Genomic DNA, 27,625 nt, shown 5'->3' on the forward strand with positions numbered 1-27,625 from the left:
CATTTAGTCAGTATATGTTATCTTGTGTTCTGCTATTTCGCACTAGAATATAGAAGTTTCGTAAAATTTTTCAATCTACTTAATTTTTTTCCCATAGCTAAGTCCATCTCCTAGACTATGAGTATCACCCTGATAGTTAATTACAGCTTAGGTTTCCCCCTACTATGCTTATGATGATTGAAAGTTTTTTTTTTAAAAAAAATATACATGGTTTATCCAAGTTACAAATTTCATGTAAACTTAGAGGCCAGCGGAAAATTTCAATATATCACAAGGCAATAATTTTATAAATATGTTTTAAGAATTACCCAATTCATTTCAATTTTCAAGCGAATACATTGTATATAATAAAGTTTTGATAATTTGAAAATTATACATGATGAAAAAATATATGAGAAAGGTGCTACAAGGAGTGTTAGTTTAAATTCCAGAGCATTTCTCCAGTCTTGCATGATTGCGTATTGAAATCAAAGAATTCTGATAACGACCGAGTTAAATGAAAATACAGAGTACTACAAGAAAGATTAATCTTTTATAACTAACAAACCACTTAATTAGCACATTCCATATTGATATCACTCTCGAAAGCTATAAAAAGTGCAAATGTGTGGTAATTAATAAGAAAAAACACAAGTCCATCTACTCAATAATCACTTAGATCGTCATTTTACACAAAAGAATAACAAAATAATAAAACAAATTGATGAATTTTTTCCTGTCACTGTTTGCACGTAATTCTTATTTACAGTTATGTATCAATGAAAAAAATATTTCAATACTAATAGACGTATGCTTATTATAAAAGAAAAATGAAATCGCACCGTTTGGCTTGAATGAACACATTGTTGAATAAGACAAATTCTTATTAATATGGCACCATTAAATCATATAAAAAAACTGTACTGTATTTTTTCTCTCAAGAGTCTCTAAAAAATGTCTCTATAAGCGACCTGCCAAAGGTGTCATAGAGGGTTTGCTTTCCTTCCAGTGAGGGGGCCACGTGGTTTTGATGCTTGGTCTTGCGCATGCTCTCTCATAGTATGCTTTAATATTTGGAAATTTTTCCAGATTCAAACCCAAACGTACACCAAATGCAATGAAAGGGAAGAAGTATACGTCCGCCATAGAAAAGTCGGATCCAGCTAAAAAGGCGCCTGTCTACAACAGAGTTCAAAGAATATGAGCGTTTTAAATCTAGCTATGCTTATGACAAATTGTCCATTAAATAAAAAAAAAATGGGTAAAGTTTGCTTAATTTTTTTGCTGGGAATGTTACATTAACACTGGACTGGAAACAAATGTGCGTCAGCGAGTAAAAGCTAAAAATTTGAATATTTCCGTCTCTCTCTGCATGCAACATATTTATAAATTAATTTCAACAACCAGATTTCTCTTTTTGAGACTTTGAAAAATTGCACGTAAATGTAACATACTATTGCTATATCACAATCTTGCGAGAGCCAGCTTATTTACATACCTTCTCTAGATAACCGTCCCATATTTCTAGCTCTTCTTTCAAAGTCTTTGTCTTTTTGGCCAGTGCTTCCTATTTTAAAATAAAATAAAACAAATAAGCCTAGTTACAGGAATCAAATATTCTGCAAAACATACAAGTAATTCATCACTACAGAGTAACTTAAAAAACGACTAACAAAATAAATCACTTTCATGGCAGATTTCCCCAATACTACCCCCCCCCCCTTTTGTGAATTTTTAGTCCACGCATAGAAATGACATTTCATACCGGGTCCATGTCTTCTTCTTTGGTCTCAAAAAATTCATACAAAAAATCAAGCAGCATCTTCTGCATTAGGTTAGCAACCGCCTAGGGGAAAAACATTTTTTACATAAAACTTTTCTTGTTTACAGTAATTCTACAAATGGTAGTTTTCACGGGTTTTCAGAGTTTTGTGTTCACCTCATGCATTCTTTGAAGAACAAGTGCCCTCTGTTTTGGATCAGATGGAATGAGTTGAGTACCATTATCCTTAAAAGTACTCTGAAAAAAGGACGCATTTAAATGTGTCGTTGCAATGTTTCAAAACTTAAAAGGCAGAATAAAATCAACGAGAAAGCATGTATGTTTGTGTGCTTACCTCCAGATATTCGCAGATGGCATTGGACTCGTTCACTACGATTGTACCATGTGTAAAAGCTGGTACCTGTATCATACAATTATGTATTATAAATTATATGTTGATCCTTATGTTGATATATATATAAAGTGTTAAATTCACTTTATATTTTTACACCTTTCGCCTGGGAAAGACCTAGTATGGTAATGCATAACTCTATGTATTTTTCATTATGACTGGCTGTAAACTCGATTCCAATCGTTGATTAGCAGTGTTACGGGTGATAGCTATTACTATTTATATGTAGACACTAAGAGATTATGACTGGCTGTAAATTCGATTCCAATCTTTGACTATCAGTGTTACGGGTGATAGCTATTACTATTTATATGTAGACACTAAGAGATACCAGGAGAACTGTAAACGTTCACTAAACCAACACCATTTCCTCCTTCTTTTTGTCGTTTAGAATAATTTTTTTTTTAATTTTTTGTTCACCAGAAAGTGAGCTTTTCTGATCACTCATTGTCCGTCCGTCTGTCTAGCTGTCCGTCCTTCTGTAAACTTTTTATATAATTCTCAAGAACAACTAGGCTAGTTTTAATCAAATTTGGCTCAAAGCATCCTGTTTTGAATTGTTCAACTAAAGGGCCGTACATGACTTTCATTGGGAGACTTATGTTGTAAACTTTTGTAAATAAAATTTTGAATTTTAAGAGACATTCTCTGTAATGACTTGAACTTTTATATAGGAGCTGTGGCACGCATAGTCTCAGAATTTCTCCAAACTGGCATTTTCAACATTGTAGTATCTGTGCGACTGTCCCGTGGTACAACTTACTGTCTGTATTACGTCAGACGGCGGGACAGTCGCACGGACCTATTCTACACGTGGATGCCGAGCTGACAGGACGTGTCAGGGACAGCAGCGGAGTGGGGAGTCGGCCCGGGCCAGAACCTACGGATCTGTATATGTGTTTGTATATATGGTTAATAAATATTAGTAAAGAACCTCAAGACTTTAACATGTTCAGAGTCCCACAGTTAACGTTTGCAGCAAAGCAAACAAGTGGCAATGAGTGTTTCTAAAAGTTGAAGGCCTGGTGTCTTAAATGCATGATAAAAATGTTTGGTTAATCAATTATTACAAACAATACTATGGAAACAAAGTATTCAAAAATAATAATTTTGTTCATTTAATTTTATAAAGACATACAGTTAAGAATTAAAACAATTATAGGTTGAAATGCAAGCAAATAATAGACAAAAGATCCTTGTAACATATACCAAGGACGAAATATGATATTTCTTATAGGTTGGAAATGGTTGCCATGGTTTTAATACCACAAAGCCTGAAAGGGATTTTAAATTTACTCTCTTAGTGTTTTAATCTTATCCTATCTTTTTAAAATACATATTTCTGTATAACTGATGATCAATTTTTAAAGGCGTTGGTGTGACCCTAATTTTCACATTTCAAAAAATTCAAATTCAATTCTTTATATAGAGCGTTGCTATGGAAATAAGGCAAAAAACATGCCTGAAAAAATGAAAAATATTCTGTTTCCTTGGATACATACCCTTATATGTAGATTCCCAAAACTTTAAAGATTGATATATATGAACAACTAATCTGACTTTCAATTTTTACTACCACCCAATCTCTAACTGGATGCAAAAAGCTGGCACAAAGGGTTTTATATTGACTTAAAATTAACAAAATCGAACATTTTCTCTTCTTGGTAACCATAGCAACAGTGTTGTATTTTTCAACAAACTTTATCAATATATGATATTCAACTTTAGTTCTACCAGATAAGTACTATTCAAGGTGAGTCAAATAATATGTTTCTTGATTAAAAGGTTAGTAAATTCCTAAAGCAGCAAAAAAATATCACTTTAAACAACTAGTATGTTGTTTCCATGGTTACACTGCAAAGTAACAATTAATCCCAGTTTTTCTTATGTTGTCGGTGTTGCAAGGTCCTAAGTATGCATATGTGCTAGTCATGAATTTTATTGTTTTTCTTCAAGATAGTAGCATTAACCCAATCACAGCAACAGATTTTGCATAGCAACACTGTGTTACCATGGCAACCACGAAAGTTATTTTTAGAATAATATTGCCAATACCTAATTACTTAAGGTCAAAATTAATATTTTTTATTGTTTTTCTTAGGTTGTTGATTGAGTTTGATCATGTAACATCAATCATTTGTGAATATTGAGTGTTTTTCAGCATTTTTTAGTATCTAAAATGTATTCCAAATGTACCCATGGTTACCACTTACTTAGAGATAAATTCTAAATAGTTTCTGTATAGCGTAAGTGGCAACAAGGTGTCATGTTTTTGTGAGAATGGTTTGTTTGTTTTTCTTAGTCTTCATTAAGGCTTAATAAAGATTCAAAGTAGCTATAAATCTCAATTTTTCCAACTTTTCTGGCTGTTACCACGGCAACCAAGACACATAGAAACGAAATTTAATTTGATATATGTTTCTGGTGTCAAGTTGTAATAATGGGCAAAGTTTCATCAAAATCGGTGACCATGCGTGGTAAAGAAGTTTAATACACACAGAGAATCGCTATTAATATTTAACGCGTCTATACAATCTTTTGATACTGTCATGTTCTAAATTTTGAATTTTCTAGATGGAAGTAATTTAAGTACAAAATTTAGAAGTTCTAAATTTTGTTAAAACTTTTACTCCCATCCAGTAATTCTAAATTTAGAAAATGACAATTTATTTCAAAGCTATGTTACCTAAACTTTTAAAGAATTCGAAAAATTCAGAGTTGATTGATGAATGATGACATAACCAATTTATTTCTTTCATTCGCAAGTTCAAAAAAGGTTGCATACTTAATGTTGGGACTTTTTTAACCCACCCACCCCAAACACACATACACACACTCAAAATGACTTTGGTGTAAAATGTAAAACTTTGATCCCCTGTTGTGGCCCCACTTTACCCCCCGGGACATGATTTGAACAATTTAGAATCTACATTGCAATGGGAAGCGTCCACTTAAGCTGTTGTCATCTCTTTTGGCTCAGTGGTTCTTGAGAAGAAGATTTTTAAAGAATTCTTTACTATCTATTTCGATGTAAAGCTTAAATCCCCTATTGTAGCCCCATACTAACCCATAGCCATGATTTGAACAATTTAAAAAAAATCTACACTACCCTAGAAAGCCTCCACATAACTTTCATTTCTTCTGGCCCAGTGGATCTTGAGAAGAAGATTTTTTAATGACTCCACCCTATTTTTTCCTTTTCTTGACTTTTCTCCCCTTGGAATAAGACTTGTCTGACACAATCAGTGAGAAAATGCCAAGACTATGAAGTACATTATAAGCATAGCCACTCCCTATCTTAATATTATAAATTATAACTGTTTGAAATTTTATCAACTGGATATAATCTGTAATTTTTAAAATCTATTGCACACTGATTATTTTACCCATACACGTTAAATTTAACTCGAAAACTCTTAATAATGCACGGACATTCTTCGACTGTACCGATGCGTGATTAAATTTTTAATTTTAAATATGACGATATAAGTACTCCATACATGTGAAAGGTCAATAGATTCAAGCGCCGTGAAATAAGTGGTCAATGCGGGTCAGTCAGTGTTGTCAAGGTTAGTTACCGTTGATCATGTTAACTAATTAAAATAGAATTGTAATTAAACATCAAAATATAATCACCTCTCCTCTCGGGTTAAATTTGAGGACGTCTGGTCCCTTCTGCTCGTTTTTGTCAAAGGAGATCATCTTGTTTTTGTATCCATTGAAGCCTTTTTCTTCGAGAGCAAGCATTGCTTTCCAGCAGGGAACGCTTCCAGACCCCCAGAATAAAAACATGTCCTCTGCCATTGTCGATTTTGTACAAAATTGTCGAAAAAGTCTAGTGTGTTGGAAAATCGTTTTCCCCAAATACGGCGGCATGTAGGTGTTATACATGTGCATGTCTAGCTGTTTCAAAGTCTAGCGATTTCTGAAGCAGTGGATAGACTTTATACAATTGCATTTTGGTTGCACCATTCATCAGTTAAGTATCCCAAATAGCTGACAACAGAATGAATACTGTGGCAGGGAATTTATTATCACCGAGTTCTATTTTTTAAAATTTCGGCATTTGAATACATGTGCACAGTGTGCTAAACAAAAAATCAAAGAAGGAGGTGAGTATCATTCGATTTATGAGGTTGGTTTATATCTTTTCTGCTGAAAATATGTGACGTGCCGTACTGTACCAATCAGTTTCTACATATAACTTTCTCGACCCTATGGGGAGGTAGCAAAAATTAGAGGGCGACATTTGCGAGGGAGTAAGTGATCTCCTCGGTATACCATAGTTTATTGTATCGGTACATATTTGCCAAGCTTTTAAAAATCTGATGAACTATTAGTATCATTTGAATTACCTTGCAGCTACATATCAGCTATGACTCGCTAGTAACAAGGATCCTACTGGACTTCATGGATCTACGACAAAGATGGCTGACATTAGCGAGGGACATCCTGAGAATTCAGGAGGATGTCTGTCAAAAGTGGTGGGGGTACATTGAACAAAAATACAGCGAGAGTCAGAGACACTACCACACCTTAAGCCACTTGGAGGAAATGTTTCAACATTTTGACCAGTATCATGAGAAATTGGACAAACCAGAACTTGTATCACTAGCTATATATTTTCACGAGTAAGATTCGAACACTTCTTTTCTAGAAGAATTTTGAAAGGTCTTCAGCTATAAAATTCCATTTGAAAAAAAAAATAATTATTACAATGTCTAATTAACGATATGGCTTATTGTAGAACACATACACCGTGTAAAAAATATATAAAATACATTCGCGGAAGCTGTAATATATTTTCAAATGTTTTAAATACATGTAATATTTTCTTATTAGTATCATTTATGATCCAAAAGCCTCAGACAACGAGGAAAGAAGTGCGGACGTGTTTACGCAGTTTGTGAAAGAATCCAGTGCTAACCTGGTGAGGATTAAAATAAAATTGTGTATTTCAGGGGGGAGCAGGATTACTGCAGAAAGAGGGGACCGTCATTTTTTTTTTAAATTTGTTTTTCTGATAAGATAGAGGGGAAGGCTCAAATGGGTCTTCAATTCTGGAACATATTCTAACGTTGATTTCACTTTATAGAAAGAAGACGAGAGGGATAAAGTAAGACATTGGATTTTGCTCACAAAATCTCACAGTGTTCAGGAAAGAGCAGAAGCTGACTTGCAGTATTTTCTTGATATGGACATGGCGGTGCTTGGTAGAACCCCTGAAGGCACTTGCTTAGTTTTCTGAGTAACATTATATAAGTAATGAAAATACATGTATATTTGCAACTGCGTAATTTTTTATATTTTTTTTTTGGTTGAAACTTATACTAATACGTAACATGGAATAGACCAGCTGCATAAACTGTCTTGGTACGAATTTAGACCAAGTCCTATTAGGCTATGGACCACATTTTTAAGATTTTTCATCAAAATACACGTCAGCAATGAATCTCATTGTATACTTGTGTTATCTGCTTCAGATTATAGGAAATATGCCGCACAGATCCGTGATGAATACAGTCATTATCCTGATCAGGATTATAGAAAAGGGAGATCAGCCGTAAGAACGCAACTAAATAACTCTGTTATATTAAACTATCTCCTTCTAAAGCAGCGATAATATGTTTACCTTACCATCTTACAGTGCAAGAACTTCTGACATTTTAAAATTCTGCTCTTTATTTTTTTTTAGGTCTTAAAAGGATTTTCTCAGCGACAGAGAATTTATGCTTCAGACGAATTTCATAAACTATACCACGATATTGCTGTTCAAAATATGACGGCCGAAATACTGACTTTACAGAGTTAGTCAAGGCTTTGTGCCTTTCTATAAACAACTATGATACTCTTCATCCGTTGCATTATAATATTTGATCAATTCATGTATTTAGAACTGTAATTTTCTATATTGATGTAGCTCGTTTATTTTTCCCACCTCACGAGGTTGATTTAAAAATAAAATTCATGTAGACCTTACCAGTATGACAAACAATATGGCTGGTGGTTAAGATGATGCTCCACTTATGCATGTAATGGTGTAGTAATAGAGTAAAGATATTATGCATTGCAAATTTTGCATTAAAGTTTTTGCATACGCGTAGATTTACCAATACATAATTGCATATTTGTAAAGAACTATCAATGCAAAATTCGTCATTCGCAAATGTATTTCACCGATTGTATCATCTAAATGAAAAAAATGATGACTACAGAGAATCGTGCCAATTTTTTTTAAATCGTTATTACACAGAATCATTGAAAACAACGTGTTTATTCAAATCGTACAATAAATAACGTCATAATAAAACGATTCAGTAATTTTGATTTTTTGAATCACAAGTGTACAAATAGATCTGATAATGACTAGAACTGTGGAAAATGTCAGAAAGACCAAATGGATGACGGAAAACATTGCATCACTCGTAGTAGAGGGCGTAAACCGAGCCGTCGGCAAAGATATGGCGGTTATGGAATGAAGCGGCAGCGAAGTTGTCTCTATCTGCGTCCCAGAGATACCGTGAGCCGATCTGTACCCCCTGGTTGTGCTTCTGTCCAATAGTAACTGTACACACCAATTTATACCTAAGATAGACAGAAAGCCACGGAATCTTTTAACACGACATTGTAAAACATCAAATATGTAATGATTAGAAATGTGCGACTTTCTGTAAAACTTTGAGAAAAAGAAAACCCCTTTATGTGAAGTTTTGAAACCATACATTTTCAAACTCCACGATGTAACAGTATTTAAGAAATTCTTAACTTTGTCATGATTTTCATCAAAGATTGATATGGAGTAACACAGCGTGGTTTTGATAAAACCGACCTCTTGAAATCCAGTTCCTTAACTTTCTGTTTGATTTCGTCAGAGAGTTTCTTGGAAAGAATGGAACACTCTACAGGATCATATTTCTTCCCTACAGCAAACAAGTCCATATATATATATATATATATATATATATATATATATATATATATATATATATATATATATATAGGAAAAACATACAGGAAGGCGAGTCGCTAGAAATTCATTGTCATGGAATGATGTATCCCAGTTACAAGAAAATACAATTTGTAACGAAGATTGTTGTGTGCTAACATCTGAGTAGCTAGCAACTTCAACAAGGATCTTTTATTTGCTAATAAGACATTTAAGCCAGCATGTAACAGAGAAGCTTCTAAGAAGGTTAATTATATCTGGTATATTTGTCGTCGCACGAACAAATATCGTATTCGAGTCAATATAACAAGTCGTAATTTGTGTGATATGTCAATGGAACGAACTTGTTACAGTTACCATACATTCTCTGAACCAATTACGAGGATGCAACTTGAGGAGCGGCTTGTCCTTCATGAAGATTGATTGTATGTTGTTTTACGTCCCATTCGAGAATTTTTCACTCATATAGAGATATCACCATATACCGGTGAAGAGCTTCAAATTTAGACCTTTACTCGGCACTCAGGGCCATTGAGCAGTGAGGGTTCTTTAACGTGCCAACGCCTACCGTGACACGGGACCTCGGTTTTTAAGGTCTCATCCGAAAGACCCGCAACTTTCACTTCAAAGTACCGAGTGCTTGACGAAGAAACAGTTGCTACCTTTTATCGATAGGTCAGTCGCGGCCGTGATTCGAACACACGACCTTCCGATCACGCTCTACCGACAGAGCTACTCCTTCATGAAGAAGTATAAAATACGTTGACGTTTTGTACTAAACTGTTGTGAACTTGTCTATGCATGTGGGGGCACAAGAAATTGAATATGTCTGTAACCTTCAAACAATTAACGATAGAGCTAGCCATATTATAAAATCTATACGATATAGACCAATAGAAAACTGATGAAATGTGTCTTTGAGAGATACTGCTGCTCTACTTCCGGTAAACACAATGGTCACGGAATCCAGTAATTTGCTGTCTGTGGTAATAATTGATGTTCACTTCAAACAATTCCTGGCACAAAAGATGCAGTCTTCTTTCATTTACAAATTTAGCATCGGACATAAAAACTGAACCCATGTCTTGAAGATGACAATAAGTTTTCATTTAGAATTTTCGCTTACCTGACTAGAAACCCCAATATATGTAAAAGACATTTTTTGATCCATTGCCTTTTCATTCAGTGCAAGTTATTATTTAATTTTTTTAAAACTCTACTTGGAAGGGTGGGGAGTTATTTTAAGAAATGAATTTAATTTTTTGAGAATTCATGAGGACATGAACTACGACGCTTCACGCCGGCATATTTCATGGAGCATATGCAGGCGCGAAGCATTGTAGTTCACGTACCTCATGAATTCTCAAAAATTAAATTCATTTCTTATATTTACATTATTTTTCTGATGACATGCCTCATATTTTTGTCATGAAACAATCATTTTTGAAAAAAAAGTTTTCACTATTTTTTTACTTCAATTACGTCACCATGGAAATATTCTTACTCATACCACGGTAGTTCATGAGTACATGAACTTTTTCTAATTTGCAAAGAATCTCAAGGAAAATTATTTGGAAATGTAAATATTATGAAAGTTAACACATTAAATTCAAATTGAGCATAATATTTTGTTCTACAAAGAGAAAACGATTATGAAAGGGATCTAAATTACCATACCTTCAAGATGAGTTTCCAGGACCTTCTCTATAATGGGTTTGACTTTGTCTGCTCTGAACCTCGCGGGAGGATCTAGTCGATAGGTATTTTCATAATAAACCTTTAAAAATATAAACAACAAAGATTATATTAATACTTGCATATAGCTAACATATCCTGTCGAATGCAAAACGATGTTACGCTGATTTTTATATGCTGCGAATTCCTAGCAAAAACCGAAGTCATTTTGCTGTGACACATTTGTACAACTTGATTCACTAAATTTTCTATATGTACACCTGAACATACCTTTTTGGCTTTGTGCATATTATCATCATCATGACGAGGATCGCAAGCAAAAGAGATGACACTGGAACCAGCGTTTTTCAGGGGTCTGTGCTGAGCGGCCACATCGAAAAGACTGGAGACCTTCGCTCCTAAATCCCTCCCCGTCATCATATTGTCAACCTGCTAACGTGTGTATAAATAATATATTGTCAGTAACAAAATCCTATGTCATGCACAGTAAGTGTATCATTCCGTCCTCGCGGACCACTATAGTCTATATTGATTCTTGAGTAGAAATTTGCTTATTCGGTTTCCATGGTAAAAAGGAAGCTACATTATCAAGCAAACTGAGATTGATTTGTTTGATGGTCTCTGTAGTACCACTTAAGTCTCAAGAGTTCCTCGTTAAACCAACAGTTCATGTGCAGTTTAATGGCAACGTGTTGACTTGGGAATAAGCACCAGAGTAATTACATTGAGACAAATCAAAACCTAATAAAAGTAACTTTCATTGATTAATGATTAATGTAATCTCTTGGTTCACAAATGTCGCATCAGGATTTAAGAGAAGAATACACAAAAGAAATAGAGATTCCCTTGAAAATTTTATGAGAGCAATGGTGTTTCTCCGACCAAAGCTCACATTATAGAGCTCTCTATTAGCTTCGATGACAATCAAAGAGATATGATTAGCTGAACAAGAATTTCTCAAATACAAGAATATTTTCATGGAAATTTGACTGCAAATGCATCAAAATTAATTTTTCATTTAAAAATACCCATTTAATTGCATTTTATTAAAAACTTATATCAAGTAATGTACTTATATATAAAATTATACATGTTATATACTTATATGTATACAATTATACATGTACAGTTAAACTTGGTTAAAAAAGGAAGTCACTAGGACCTCCAATTTTGCTTCCTTATAACCGAGATTCTTTAAATCCGTACAAAAACATAGTGAAAAGTCTTCAAAAGCTCCTTATATATAAAGCGAGTACTTCATAACCGAGTTTCACTGTACATGAACTATAATTAATGAAATATCACTATTCCAAACATTCAATGAAGAATGCTTGACACAAATATACGAGTGTAAAATCTTATCCAGAATTGCGTGAACGTTTCGAACAGCAACTTTACGACGGAAGTGGTTTATGCCACAGTAATAAATCAGAGTAAATATCAATCTCTCCTTGCGTAATTAATTAACAATATAAAAGGTGGAACATTTCATTTTCATCGATTCTTTCTTTATGTCAGATTCAACGCCTTGTATTCATTTCAGCTCACTCGAGCAAACTTTTTTTGATCAAAATTTGTCAGTCCAGGCCCGTAGCAACGGTTTTAGAAGGGGGGGGGGTACTTTAAAAAAAAAACCTAAAACCTACACTGACCAAAAGTGGGGCCGGCGGGGGGGGGGGCATTCCCAAAATTATCTGAGAAGCAAAAAAAAAAATTAATTTATTGTCCAAATCCTGGAATTTGCCTGTGCTCGACATTACAACATCAAATAGTGAGGGGGGGGACCAGCATCTAAAGAATATAATTTACTATAGCAAAAACTATTCTCAGAAAAAAGTGGGTCCCCCCCCCCCCGAGTTCTACAGGCCTGTAGTCATCTTCTACAAACTTTTCTCATTTTCTACTTCGTCTTTAGGAGGTCAGAGTCAAACAACTGCACAAGTATTCTTTTGTAAATTAGTAGGCTTGGAATAATTGGAATTCGTTAAACTGAAAAGTGATTTACCCCAATCCCTCCAAAAAAAAAAGTTACCACCACAGTTACATGTATGCAATCCGTATTTACGTAGGAACAGGACTGTAAAACATTTCTTGATTTGAGGGAAAAGAGGTTAGTATAAATTATAAATACAGTTTCATTATTTCCGTTTCCAGTTTCAATCATAGGAATCCTACATTATGGTTTTCTTCTTTGTGCTGCCAAATATATGAATTTAATACAACAAATCAAACATAAGTAAGTTTGATGATGTCATACAAATGAACGTGTTGTGCATTGTGCATCCTGACATTGGGCACCAAACAATACTAAATATTTAAACAGAGAACTGTAAGATAGGCTATGTCTGTACATTTTTCACACGTGCCTAGGTGAAGTAAAACTGTCATTGAAAAACACGAAGTGGATGTTATTTCAATCCATAATTTTCTTGAAACTTACTTTTAAAGTTTAAAATATCTGTTGCTCTCAAACTTCTTACGTCGCTGTAAATAAAATTTATTTTAAAAGTGAACAAAAATATAATTGTAACAAGCATATAGATGATCTAGATGAATCTACAGACGATGACAAAAGCGTGTCTGTGTTTTTTTTAACCTTTAATTATTGAAAGGTGGTATCTCTAAAGTACTAAAAGCAAGTAGAAAATTTTAATGCAGTATTTCCATATTTGAAAAAATAAACTGCAGAATAAACAGATACACGTATAATCAGCATGTATTGCATGCATCGGGTTCGGAAAACAGATAAAAAAGCAATTTGTTGATGGCGCCAAAAACTTGATTTTCAATATTCAGCTCAGGTCAGTATTTAAAAATAATTCTAAACTATCGTTGACGGTTCAGTATCATTTAAACAGTAGATAGATTTATTTTGCCAGTTTGGTAGCTCTGTTCACAGTATACTATGAAATTATTTTGAAAATTGAAGTGGAAAGCCATTGCATAAAATGATAGGCCTATGTATAAATTTACCCTTATATAGATCAATATCCTGGGATGACAATGAGGAGTCAAACATTACCAAATCTTCTTCTGATGGTTTTTCTTGTTTTGCTGTTCCCTATGCATTCTAAGACATGTGTGACGGATTATTCCACGCCATACGGCTGTGCGGACATTGATGGGAAGTGTAAGGCGGCGGCGGGGGAATGTTACATGGTCCCCACCCTTTATTACGGGGACCAGTGCTGTTGCTCCACTGACGAGTCATGTCGATGGATTGAACCCGACTCCAGTCTTGTAAAGAAAACGGATGATGAACTATAGACATGGTTTTATTTAAAGTGCAAAACTGTGCATTTAAACCAGAGAGATGGATTCATTATGTGGAATTCTTTTTCTTGTATTATTAAAAACATAACGATATAGTATGATTTCTAGCAGTGATGATATCATCTCAAAATTTTCTAGATATCTGAATACTCTGGGTCTGTTTTACAAAAGTACTTACGACTAAGACATAAAATATGCGGCCAATTTTTTGTCTTCTTTAAATGAATTTGTATTCAGTGCAGATTTAGAAAACAATATTTTTAGACATACGCAACCATGTGCATTTTCAGAGTTATCACCATTAAGTAAGTCAGTATGTCCAGAAACATTGCGTCTCTGGTAATGTCCAATCTGGCGTACGTTCTGTATGTCAGATTAAAAACAAACTAATACTTGGGCTTCGTCGATGCTTCTTTTATAAAATGGGATCCTGTTTATTATTTGATGTAGATTAATTTGAAATCTATGGAAATTGTTATTTAATTCTGAGTTAGTAAAGCTTATTTAGCACGAAATTGTACAGTATAATGTCTGAATATGTAGGTGATCTCGGTTGTCTTGGTTCTTTGCTAGAGAACAAATATCCGCATGTAACAATCCAAGTTAGATGTGGAATAGAATAGAAAAGCATTTTCCAAATCAGGGCCCAAATATACAAATAAGCATAAATTTATAGCATATAGCCTATATTATTAATGATACAGTAATAGACAAGATAGTGAAGCGTAATTCTTCCAGTTAGATTTTAAGAACATTGGTGGCATTGCCTTCCCACATTTTTTTTTTTTATTAAAATATATAATTTGGTGTTTAATATGACTATTTCTGCACATTTAATTAATACTTAATGTTAAACATGTGCATTATTCTTCTTAATAATTCAATATATACATTCTGAGCACATAACATATGCCCGATACATCAACAAGAGCTGATGCTAAAGAAATGTATTAAACAGAAATCCACTGCTGTCTTATGTGCAATAAACAGATACATGATATATGGAGAAAAGTATTATATGTTGGTAAATGAATTTAAAATTTGATGGTATGATATAATGTTTTCTGTTTTTCTTTTTTAAAATAATAATAGTAATATATTGATATTTACTATGAAGAAATATCTTATAATATTATTTTCACAGAACTCGATGAAAACGGTTCAATAATTTAAATTAATACATTTCATACTACATATACTAAGGCCCATCGTCACAAGCCACGGGTTTTGTCCATTCTGTTTATCTGTTTGTGGAAATAGAACATAATGGAACCAAAACATGTGGCTTGCGACGATGTATACTCGCTATGTTCCTTAAATTTTGCACAATCATATGTATATGTCATTTGAAAAAAAAAAAGAGTCAAGTGCTTCTAATCAAGTAAGGCTTATTGCCCTAAGTCCCCGTGGCGAGCCTCTAGGTACCTTGTGACGTAATGGTATACCGGAAGAGCCAAAGGTAAATCTCAAAAAGTTTTTCAAACATGGCGGTTGATGTTTTGCGGGAGAGGCATCCCCACGTAAATTTCGGAGTAACAAGAGACGGGCGAATCTTCTTTATTGAGTGAGTAATTTATAATGATCAGCTAACGTTCGCCTTGCTGCAAAAAATTATATGTGTATATGTACAGACAGGAACACATCAAAAATTGCTGGAGAAACTTTTTACACCTGAACAGGGGGGACAGGTATACTTATATTAAAATGTTCTGGGACGTTTGTTGATTTTAGTTTTTATCTCTTTTTAAGCGAAAAATCACGGACGACATCTTGGCTACATCCATTAAAAAGAAATCCCGTGCAAACAGGCCACAGAAGAGTGTCAGGTGAGAAATGACATTGTTTACAAAGGGGCGCAACTCGTACCAACCTCAGATTAATTAGACCAAAACACCTGTCGTGTTAGATAAAATCTACACATTTTTAGCTTGTTTTGTGATTATTATCGACGCCAGATAAAGTTACAGGCGTTCTATCCATTGTACTTTTGAAAATCATGAACAATTTTATATACTCTGGTCACAAAACATGGTATGCCATCCTTATATACATCTGCACCAACACAGCCCATGCAGCACATTTTAGGATGCATTTCTGAAATACTTAGCATGTGTCAGATTTATTTTTATCTTTCAACAAAAGTTAACACCACATAAATGTGGTTTTATGTTCTATTAGCCATTGTTTCCCAAGTTGGAACTTGAAAATCAGTGTAGCCTTTATCATATGTTTATGATATGCTTATACCCTTCTTCAAATGGGACATTATTACTTCTTTTATTCAATAGCAAAATGGGTTGTGCAAGATTAGTGCATACATGCACAGTTTGAAGTATATGTACCTTATCAATGTGTAGCATAGTGTATGTTGAGTGTTAAGAGAGGTAATTAATACACATGTGGTATGATATGAAGATATTTTTAATTTATTATTGTATAATTAAGTTCCTCTCCCTTAGCAGGAACTGGCCAATAATTAACTGAAATCAAAATTTTATTTCAACCACGGGTTCTTACTTTTTCATGTGATATGTAATTGTTCCTTGAGTGACCTATGCTTGCATTGATGGCAAGATTAACTTCTTTACGTATCATTTGTTGTGACATAAGAAGAAATATTATTGAGGAGAATAAAGACAAAACCCACAAAATCAAGGCACATTTTCCTTTCTTTTTTCATGACATGTATCATGTCAATCATGTAAACATAAGACAGTGTCCTGATTTGTTGGTAAACATAAGTTCTGTATCAGTTGTGATGTAATATGAATCAAGGTGACATAATTCGCTGTGTATTTACCTGTGAAACATTTACCCAACAAGTCTTAAAAACACTCTGCTGATCAACCATACTGTATGGGAAGAATTCTAACTGAGATTTACCTGTACGATAAAGAATTGAAATGATGGTTTGTTTCACTTAAAGGCCCTGACCCAATTTACACAGGTGTGTCAAAAAACTTTTATTACACTGCAAATGGTCCTTAGTATATTGTTGAAGAATGATAATTTCAATTGAATTGATGTGAAAAAATATGAATGAAAGCAACAACTTGATTTTTTTTTCATCATAAATGTCCTTTTATATGAAAATATCAGGTTGCTGTTGCAGTTTGTTTTACCTGTCTCAGGTAGCACCTGCAGCAAAAAAATAAAGTTTCTAAACCAATACAGAAATTTAAACTGCTTTTATAATAGTAAAGACTTCTGAAAAAAAAATACTTAAAAGATTTGATAAATTATGCATACAATTTCATTTGCTTTAATCAGTATTTTTTAGTTTCACATTTTAGCATTGCAGTTCTTATCAAAATTGTGTGAGATAAAAAAAAAAGCATGATAGGATAATAATGGTTTTAAAAGAAATAATTATAGTGAGATTTATTACTGCAAAAGCTAGACGTTTCTCATTAAAATCCTCATATTAATAGATAAATTTCTCATGAGTAAGAGGGAATCTACAAGACAGTTTCCCGTCATTAGACACCTCAGGTGAAGTTGACAGATTTCAGACACATTACATTGAACAGGTAAAAAAAGAGATGTTCAAAGCTGATTAATTGCTTTTGGGCTGGACAGATAATTTGAGATTTCATGGTTGTAATAAGCCAGTGAACTCCAATAGATCTGGGGTTTGGTCTGAGCTAACATACTTAGCCAGGTATTGGGGATCACTTAACAGAATCTGGAGTGACATTTGTTTGTTTTGTTTACTTTATATTTTATGGCCTGGTCTGTTCCAGTTTTATAGGTGGACAGTCATTTAAAAGTCCTGACTAATCGCCTTAGTCCGATCAGTTCTTATCTCTTTCCTCTGTCACACCTATTGTTGAAAACAAAAACAAAGCAATACCTCAGGAGAGGATTTCAACAGTAAAAAACAACAGAGTTAAGAAGACTATTGGCTTAGGGAGGAAGTTATGTATTCATTCTCGATGGCCGTCTACATTCCTGTGTATTTTGCATAAAATACATCTCACGTGTTGAAGGAAAGGTGACATTTATGCAGATGAATTTCACAATTGTGCGTCCAATATTTCCTCTGTGTCAGGGAATACACAAGGTTCACTCACAGGATAGATACCTGTAAATCATTTTTAAGTTTCATAGGATAATTTTACTGTGGAGAGATTTTAGCAGGTATTTGCTCAGGTGAGTTTTATTGTCTCTGAGTTTATTCACACACTGTGTATGAGGAATGTGATACAGTCATATGCATCACATCACTGACAATACTAAAATACATTAGAGGTCATTGAGTAGGGCAGTTATAATTCTTTTCTCAATTATGCATATAATTGAAAAGAATCTTTAATATGAATTTAATTTTTGTTGCAATATCTTAACTGAGTAAGATTTGAATAGAACAAAACCTACATTTGAGGTAAATATTGATATTAACGGTACAAGATGTATAAAGCTACATGTACATGTAAATTAGTGTCTTTGTGTGACAGAAAGTGTGGTCAATTAAGACACGAAAATTCCATTTTATTTAATGACCTTATAAAGCACATGCATGTATCTTCTTAATTGTGTTAATACGCTCAAAATTGACCAACGTAATCCAAGTACGTAAATGGCATAGACATGGTGGTTAAGTTGATAAAATGTGTATTACAAATGTTCGAGCCGGCACAATCAGTTGGAAATGTATTTCGTTTCTTTGGCCCGAAGGCACCATACTTCACAGGAGACAGAAAAAAGACATTTGTGTTGGTGTCGGTGTTACATAAGGTGCGAAATGTCGTACCAAGTCCATGTTAATTTGTTTTTAGTCCATGTCTGAAGGGTTTGATGGTTATGGGTTTTGAGTGGGGCAGGTCCTGTCGTTTTTTTTTTTATTAACTGAACTTGATTTTTGGAAGTGTCCTGTTTATGCTGTGGTGTGTGTAATATAGATTGATAAAGCAAACTTTAAAGTTTTATCTTATCAATGTGAAAAAGTTTTCATTAACATATTTTTCGTTGTGAATGATCAAAGGAACAAGCCTTATGTTTCTGTTCCACAAATGTCTGTAATGAGCAGAAAAAACATTATAATGGAGGAAATGATTGAATTTCTACTTGTTTTCCGGTGATTTCTTGGAGACATTCTGGGCCTTGAAGGTCTGTATAAAGTATTGTGCAATGAAGAAGAGCCGAAAACCAGCTGTGATTATCTGGTCCTCTAGAGGTTGGAGACTGTACCAGAGTAAGAGAATCTTTTGTCTCATGGTCACGTGTCTGTGTTAAAAATTCTCAGGTCTTCATTTAGAATGACTACATACATGTATACATGTAGTTTTATTTCTCTCAGTTGTAAACTTATTGGATGCACATCTTTACTTCATAGTGGACTTTTAATGTATAATTATACATGTACATAGAAATTGTGTGTTAATCATTATTTATGACATGGTAATAATAAATTATTTTGGTTGTGCTTTACTTTTTAAATCTTTGCAAATTAATGACCACCTTTTTTTGTTCCATATTAAAATTTTTACCTATCATAAAGTAGAGTTGAACTTCGGTACCTCAAACATCGATCATCTCAAATACCATGAATGTGTGTCCCTACCACTTTTCATATAAAAAAGTGAATTTGATACAGTGTGTAAATTGTCAGGTCTTCAACACTAACTGAATATTCCTTAATATTCCTTCTGACTAATTGATCTTCTTTGAAAAGAATCTGTTACTGCATGCTATTGCAAGCTATTTTCCTTATGAAGTGTGTGAAAATGTATTGGGCTGTGTGTTCTTGAAGAAAAACATGCATACCATTTATACAGTTATACATGCAGTCATGCATCTAATTATGCTACTGTTCACATGTATACTTATGTTAAAAAAAAATATCAATGCAATGATGGTATTATGGGATGCAGATACAAGCAGGAATTTGATATACTAGCTGTGCTATTTCTCTTTTTTACTATTGGTGGAAAATTTCATAATATACAGGGAGTGTTCAGAAATTGATATGGCTATACATGTATTCAGTTACATTGACACAGCCTGAGAGGAACCTGTATGTAAAAACTTCAGTTGTTTATCTGAGTAAGAATGATCACAATTATGGGTATGAATTTCAAGGTGTGTTTTTTTTTTTATGTGTATAAAGATAAAATAGTAATCTGAACAATTTGTATATTTATAAAAATGGAACTTCTATATCCCCTCCCATCTTTCATCCTCTTTCAAACCAGGGTGAACATTCTGAACAGAAAGAAATTGTGAATATATAGTTAATAACTGTCCAATAGCCAGTGTACACTAACATTGTGCAAATGTGTGAGTTTTTATGAAAGGTACTACTTCATGTATTTGATGGAAATGGTTCAATCAAAGAGAATTCTATAGTAAACTGTAGAAAATAATTGAATGAGAATAAATAATGGTAGAACATTTAAAATAGTTGACCTATTGAATTTCCTTATTGATTCTTTGGTATATAGTTTAACTTGCTCAGGTAATTCAACTCTTGACTTTTAATTGAGCTATCAATACTTAATGAGTGGAAAATGTAGACATGATAGTTGACTCTGTGATTTTAAAATTTCAGGACTACCAGATGGCTGGGAACAAGCTGTGACACCAGAGGGAGCTATTTACTTCATAGAGTAAGTACCTTAGGGGTAGATAACTACGGTCAGAACTTCTTCATAGAGTATAGGGGCAGGTAACTCCAGTCATAGTGCTCTGGACTGAATTCCAGTCTTATAGCTTATTGTTTTAATTGTGTTGCATAATATGGAAACATTAGTAATGGAGACTATAGTTGAAGAACCAGAAGAAAGGTATGAAAAAAGTTTGACAGATTATTTTTTTTAAAGTAATTTAGCACCATGCAAGTTTAGATGAACTTGATATTTTCTGTGCAGCTCATAAAAGCTTAATATGTTTCCCTCGTCGACACCATTGGAAGTAACATAGGACCAGGAATGTTACTTGAATCATAGCTTTACTTGTTTTTGTTAATATATAGATTTAATTATAAATATCATTTTGATGCTCTGATGAGATTAATTCTATATTTTTTATTTATTTATATTTTCCCATAGACTAGATATATCAATTTGGTTTATAACACTTAACAATCATATCGGGTTTAAAATAGTCTATCAAGAATCTTATAATAATAGTGTGATGATATAGATGTGAACATTGACCTCTTGTTTGGTAGGACTTCATTAACAATACTCCTTTAGCACGTCTAGTCAATAAATCTCTAAAGCAGAACATTTATCCTGAATTGGGTTTAAATTGATGAACAATTTAAACAGCTTGGTTGTTGCGTCGTCTTATTGTACTGTCTCCTGAAATGATAGATATCAGCATGTACTACAAAATACGGATTGGTGCAGTGTTTAATCGGTATTTTTACCACAGAGAGAGAGAGAGAGATGGATATGTGTAGTGGTAACAAATGGAAGAGCAATAGATTCTGAAAATTTGATGTTAATTATTCAATCCATATTGATATCAAATTTAATTATGATCAAACACGTTCAAGGTTGCAGAGATTCTGTTTTCAACATGGACATTGAATAGCAGAGACCATGGAGTACAGAGTCCATACTTAAAATTTCATGAAGTGATACTAACAATGGATCATTCCTATCTGTATACTTCTTATATAACAGACTGACAATATCAGTTTTCACTGAACAACATACATGTACCATATGTAGTTGTATATTGTTCAGTGAAAAGCACTTTGTCATAGGAAGAAGTCAAATGTACAATATGTAGTTATGAATTCTTCCTATGACAAAGTGATTTTAAAAAGTATGAAAATGGAATGATAATAGAATTGATTCTTGTGCTCTATATAGGTCAGTTTGGTAATCTGTTAGTTGGTTTGATATTATGTGTCTTGCATATATTTTCTCTTACCTAAATGGCCCATTTTGTCTCTTACTTCATCTACCAGTGTGCTCTTCAGTAAAAATATTGCAGTAATATTGTTCCATAACAGGTTTTCATTGTCTTGGGTGTGTTTTCTCTTCCATTGAACCAATTTGACTTATATGTAACCAAACAAGTACCCTTGGGTAAAGGGTGTGCAGTGACCCTGTACCAAAGAAGATGGGCGTGTTTGGTGTGTGATCTGCAGGAATAAGGCGTACGAAACATTCATAGTTTAAATGTCTACGATTTTGTCGGTAACCACAGCTGGACATACATTACAAAGTTACGTACATGGGAAAATGTTACATTTAGTTTGAAATACTTTGTCATATTTAATATATCAGTCCACTTATCTTATTAATTACTACATGTAAAACTTAGTCACGCGTCACATAAATAATAAACACCTATAGGGTTTAGTTAAATGCAATTACAAGTACATGTATATATTAAAGTATCAGTAGGTTGAAGAATTGCTTTCGCTTTCAGTGCAACAGAACCAGAATTTATCTATCTGAAAATAAATCAGTACATAATATTAAACTGACAAAAGAATTGATTGTTTGTAGTAAAAAAAAAATATTGACACTCCATGCGAGGATCGAACCAAAAATATTCCTTTTTCACTGCACTGGATGAGTAACGCATACTATTGAGCTATCACCGCTACACACATTTTATGGTTTTTAAAGCGACAATGAAGCACCGCATTTATACATTGGAATTTTTTTTGGAAAAAGTTCATTTTTTATCGTCACTGGGTCTTCTCTCCATTTTTTACAAAAGTTTGTTGGTTTCTTTGAATTAAAATACACAAAAATAACATTTCAAAATCAAGGAGAGATGACCCAGAGGTAGCAAATTTTTAGAAAAACATGTTTGAAAATATAACATTTTGTACCAAATGACTCATCTAGCCAATTTCCAATTTCTTTTTTAGCAAATATAAATACAATATCGGGAAAATATTTCCCTTTCCTATTTCACAGGAACCCGATACATCAAAAGAATGCTAAAATTTCATGTGATAGATCAATGAAATTTTCCCTTTTCAAGTGCGCCCAGATTCCTGCCGAATGCCAATCAAAAGCGCCCTCGTTCTTTCTATGTCAAAGATCAAGGTTGGGGCATTTCTTTGTTTGGAGTTCATGGGATTGATTTATTTTTCTTCACTTGGACCAGTTTTGCTTATATTCCTTAATGACTATAATCTAAGTTTTCAGTAAAATAATTTTGGTAGTAACTAATTGAAATCTTGGGGGGGGGGTTCTTTTTTTCTTTTTTGTGATTAATATAAAAAAAATACATGTACAAGTAGTTAATTTAATGTAACACCAAGATAATAACCTTTCAGAGTTAAAAAGTTCTCTCCAATTCCAATTTTTTAGTAGCCCTTCCTAATCCTTAACATTTACCATTAAAGTAGCGATCTTTGAGACGATCATCATCTCAACCATTTCTATTTATGTACCAATAATTTTGCTATTTGGACATTTCTGGCCAGATTGATGTCAGATATTCTGGACATAGCAGAGTGTCAGATTTCATCAATCAACGTGTCAACAAGTAACAAAACACTTGTAGACTGACCAGTAAAAATAGTAAAAGTGTGAGACCACAACTGACCCCATACAGCCAGGCTGACCAGACCTAGCCATTGATCAAGACAGTCCTAGTGTATATATCAAATTAAACATGGATTTGTAAATATTGTGATATCACTGATTTTCGTGGAGGTTTAATTTTCGTTGTTTTCGTGCTGTGAAGAGACCCATGAATTCATATCCCCTATTAAATGTTAATACTGCACTATGATGTTTCACCTTTTACCATGAAATTAAATCCTCTTGAACCAGTAATTTTTCCTCAATCCACGAAAATTTGATCCTATGAAAATAAGTGAATATTACAGTATATTTAGAAGTCAAAATGGACTCTGTAAAAAGTGAAAGAATTGAGGCCTGATTAGAAAGAATTTGAAATGCTAATATAGATATAACTTTAAGCTTTCAAATTTAACTTTGTAATTGCATTTTAGGCTCATGCAGATACCTAAATGTTTATTTAAGGATAAATATATCAAGGAATTGCACTGGAAAGGAGATGAGCAATGGATTAGGATTCTGGTTCCTTTTTGAAAGTGCATTAGTTTTGTTTGTTATCTTTTGTAACATTTAATTAAAACATTATAACCAACCATTTTTAGCTGAGCTCCAGAGCATAAGCTATGACCAGGCTCTTGGGATCGCCGATCTGCGCGGAGGAATACACCGGATGGTAACTCAACAACAGCCAACATAAATATTACCTGTCTCTACCATTACGCTTTTCAAATTAGATCAGTTCCCATATAATATAATGCGATATCCTGACACTGAGGTTATACATTGTTATACAGAGATGATTTTTAAAACTTTTCCTGTGTTAAAAAAAACAAACAAACTTTTTAATGCATTTAATAATTTATCGCAAAATAATATTTCTGAACTTGTGTAGCAGTTATTTCATGTATGCTTCATCTAAAACGGTACTGGTCACTGCTCTATAAATAAGCCCGACTCTCTGTACTCCTGAGTACTTTGATTATGTACTTGAAAGATCCAGTTTATAATGAAGTTTGCAGTTACCCTAACTAGGAAGAATGTGTACTATGCATATATATCTCATATGGACTGTGGGTGTATTTTGCTACATTTAGTGACAGGGGGCAAAACTTTCTAAGTTTTTTGTGAATTTATCCAAGGACCAAGGTACAATAATATTTTGCCAGTTCCTGCCATCCAGCATTAATATACCTTGTCCTACATTTAATTTACCATATTACCCCCACCAAGTGCTTAAGAATATATAAATTTTCTGATTTATTTCATTTTAATTAGGTTGTTGATATGTGACTATGATTTAGAAAACTAATAACAATCAGTCATCAAATTTAATTACAAATGTCAGCATGATGGGATATTCTATGCATGCATTTGCTCTAAGCAGTAAAATTGTATGGCAGAGATTTATGCAATTATGCATAGTGATTAAAAATTGTGATAATTTCATGTTTCATGCTTCTGAATTTTGCACCTTGGATTACTGTGTATATGTAAGGAATAGACCTAGCTCAGAGATAAAGGGTTTGGTTTATAAAACATAGATTTTTTTATTGCTGGCCTTGAACTATTAAAAACATTTTCCAAATATTTGTAAGCAGTTAGTAATGCAACCAGTCATTAAGTCATGATGATCTCGAGATGTATACTGCCTGAATGCATGATGCTCCATATGCTGCAAGGAACCTGATTTTCCTGAATCCATTCAGGTCAGATTGTTTTATTTACCCGAATCCATTCAGGTCAGATTGTTTTATTTACCCGAATCCATTCAGGTCAGATTGTTTTATTTACCAGAGTCCATTCAGGTCAGGTTGTTTTATTTACCAGAATCCATTCAGGTCAAATTGTTTTCCAAATAAATCTAAACTGATCAACACTGGGCAAACCATGCATGCATTCTACATTACCTTCTCTTGAAAGCAGTCATGTTTTGGATGAATCAATCAATTCTTAACCTTTAATTTCAGAATGAGTCAGGCCAATTAGTTAAAAGTGGTTGGATTAAGTTTATATCTGATTAGAATTATAAAACCTACATTGATCAGTATATGCTGAAATCCTGCACATGACCTGCATTTTCCAGATGAATGATAAGTCCTTAAGACCAGTGCACCTTAAGCTTAACCCTTTAAGTTATATTTATATTCCTAAGTTAAAATTTAACAGGATATGCTGTGAAATCTTCAGCAACTTTAATTTTTAAATTAAAAAATTTCTTATACATTTAGTACTCTCTTCAGGCATCAAGGAACATTTATTTTTTAAAAAAAGAGCAAAATCATCATTTTCTATAATTGTTAACAAATGTCAAGTGCTTCACAATTTCTTTGTTTAAAAATCTCATTTGTGTACCTTTTAAACTTCAGTTGTGCAGAAATAATAGGAAATTCCTGAACATTGGTCAAGAATTCCTTTTAAACAATATTGATTTCACAAAGTGTGGCTAAAAAATCTTGTTGACACAGCTCTTGTTTGGGAATTAAATGATTAAGACCTTTCACTAGGCATCAATAAAACAGAGTTTCTGTTCAATATTGATTGACCATTTATCTTTTGAGTGTAGGACATTGTATTTTGTGTATATATTTTGGGTAGGTCAGACACAGGTGTAACAGGTAGATTTTGAGTTGCAGACGGCCTGAGTCATGTTTACATTGAGTAGGTGGTACTGAAGAACGGTTGAGGTCTCTTTAAGAGGTTTACGTGTGTAACATTGCATATCCTGAAAAACACAGGCTTTTAGAGAATTTTTTGTTCCTGATAAAGTTTGGACATTTAAGCTGTTATAACGGTGACATACCTGGGACAAAAACAAAGTATGCAGGATGGTACGCTAATTTGCAGGCACAAAGACCGGTTCTCTGGAAGTGATTGGCTCAGAGGCCTTGAGAAATGTCATTGAATTTTTTCTTTTTGAGATTTTGACAACTAGTGATTCTTTTATGTATAAGGACATTCACTCTTTGATGTACGTGCCTTATTTTAATGGGAACTAAAAGTTATTGAACTTGAACATGCCCAGGTAATATTAATATACATGTTTATGTGTGTTCGTTGTAGATTTTGATAATTTTACACCTAGTCTGATAAACTTGACTGGGTTGTTAAGTTCTGATCATTTGAGTCTTTTGTTGGATATGAGCGTGATTCTTTTTAGTTAACTACAATGTGAAAGTAATCTGGAGTAAACCTGATGAACTTCTAATTGTGTGCTTTTTGGAAAAAAATAGACAACTTTACAGTCTGATAACCTGTGTTTGCTAGACAGTTCATGAAAGGTGCATTTTAGCTGGGGATTGTTAAATGTGAGAACTTATTTTTTTCCTTCCTTTTTTTCAGTCACAATACACAGACTACGACCTTTGAGCACCCAGTGACTGGCAGAACAGTAAGCCATGGGAGTCCCAAACAGTAAGCTGTTCTGTCTAATTCTGTCAAAAGTCATTGAATCTTATTCAGTCAATAGAAATGACAAAGCTCATAGAAATTTGAGGGTCGTTCTGTTGAAGCTTATTTTAAGAGTTTAACAAAAGACTGAAAATGGGATTCTTAAGATTTTAATAAAGTTACTACATGTACCATGAAGTGTCAGTACCATGTGAGTAGTAAGTAAGTTACGAATAATTTCTTAAAAATTGCAAATGCTGTTTCTCATTAAATGACATGTGATATTTTGTTTGTATATATATATACACTATAATACGTTCTATTTCCATTAGTGAACTCTTCAAAATTAGAGGCGCGTTTGGTCGTCTGACAGGGATGGCATGGCTTTGCGGATAATACAAAACATGCCAATCTCAATCCAATTTTTAATGTTAAATGTATTTGTCATTCCAGTTAAAGAATAGAAGAATTTAAAGACATATGTAAGAGAGCGAGAACCCTAAATTTATCATCCATTAATAAAAAATACGACATTTCCGAGGCATGTGTATTGTATTTAGATGTACCATACGATAAATAGATACATACAATCAACAATAGATATAAATTAATATCATTGTCATTCCTACTCTTGATGTATATAAAGTCCACAACAATAAAATATTTCA

General features: G+C 33.4%; 4 protein-coding genes and 1 long non-coding RNA gene across 17 annotated transcripts in view; 3 read left to right on the forward strand and 2 right to left on the reverse strand.

Moving 5' to 3' along the window:
- Positions 1–513: 513 nt before the first annotated feature.
- On the reverse strand, positions 514–6,046 carry LOC133182465 (glutathione S-transferase A-like). Its single transcript, XM_061317315.1, has 6 exons — positions 5,790–6,046; positions 2,097–2,162; positions 1,919–1,999; positions 1,745–1,825; positions 1,478–1,546; positions 514–1,158 (listed from the first exon to the last, which is right to left on the reverse strand). The coding sequence occupies exons 1-6, from the start codon at positions 6,042–6,044 to the stop codon at positions 940–942; spliced, it is 771 nt and encodes a 256-aa protein (XP_061173299.1). The 5' UTR covers positions 6,045–6,046; the 3' UTR covers positions 514–939.
- Positions 5,663–8,227, forward strand: LOC133182476 (uncharacterized). Its single transcript, XM_061317326.1, has 6 exons — positions 5,663–5,722; positions 6,516–6,784; positions 6,996–7,083; positions 7,249–7,381; positions 7,637–7,716; positions 7,849–8,227. The coding sequence occupies exons 2-6, from the start codon at positions 6,564–6,566 to the stop codon at positions 7,963–7,965; spliced, it is 639 nt and encodes a 212-aa protein (XP_061173310.1). The 5' UTR covers positions 5,663–5,722; positions 6,516–6,563; the 3' UTR covers positions 7,966–8,227.
- Positions 8,228–8,408: 181 nt separating this feature from the next.
- LOC133182499 (dynein light chain Tctex-type 5-B-like) lies at positions 8,409–13,310 on the reverse strand. The gene is made up of 5 exons (XM_061317345.1): positions 13,235–13,310; positions 11,065–11,226; positions 10,777–10,876; positions 8,983–9,073; positions 8,409–8,738 (listed from the first exon to the last, which is right to left on the reverse strand). Exons 2-5 carry the CDS (start codon positions 11,212–11,214, stop codon positions 8,573–8,575), a joined length of 507 nt encoding a protein of 168 aa, XP_061173329.1. The 5' UTR covers positions 11,215–11,226; positions 13,235–13,310; the 3' UTR covers positions 8,409–8,572.
- Positions 13,311–13,526: 216 nt separating this feature from the next.
- On the forward strand, positions 13,527–14,163 carry LOC133188927 (uncharacterized). The gene is made up of 2 exons (XR_009721430.1): positions 13,527–13,595; positions 13,778–14,163. It is a non-coding gene; the product is annotated as an uncharacterized LOC133188927 (long non-coding RNA).
- A 1,324-nt stretch (positions 14,164–15,487) lies between these two features.
- Positions 15,488–27,625, forward strand: part of LOC133182524 (uncharacterized) — a 32,523-nt gene continuing 20,385 nt past the window's right edge. For 4 of the 13 annotated variants that reach the window (XM_061317421.1, XM_061317429.1, XM_061317436.1 and 1 more), the window contains exons 1-4: positions 15,488–15,631; positions 15,817–15,893; positions 20,618–20,675; positions 26,910–26,981. In XM_061317421.1, the coding sequence (XP_061173405.1) occupies positions 15,552–15,631; positions 15,817–15,893; positions 20,618–20,675; positions 26,910–26,981 (287 nt within the window). In that variant the 5' untranslated portion in view covers positions 15,488–15,551. Of the gene's footprint in view, positions 15,632–15,816; positions 15,894–17,816; positions 18,220–19,139; positions 19,262–20,617; positions 20,676–26,501; positions 26,593–26,909; positions 26,982–27,625 lie in introns of those variants that run through there. The other 9 variants (XM_061317371.1, XM_061317392.1, XM_061317441.1 and 6 more) reach the window with 8 other exon arrangements.

The sequence above is a fragment of the Saccostrea echinata genome, unplaced genomic scaffold (genome assembly GCF_033153115.1).
Source record: "Saccostrea echinata isolate AGI-Se365-2 ecotype Australia unplaced genomic scaffold, CSIRO_AGI_Sech_v1 ptg000001l, whole genome shotgun sequence".
In the NCBI taxonomy this organism is placed as follows: Eukaryota; Metazoa; Mollusca; class Bivalvia; order Ostreida; family Ostreidae; genus Saccostrea; species Saccostrea echinata.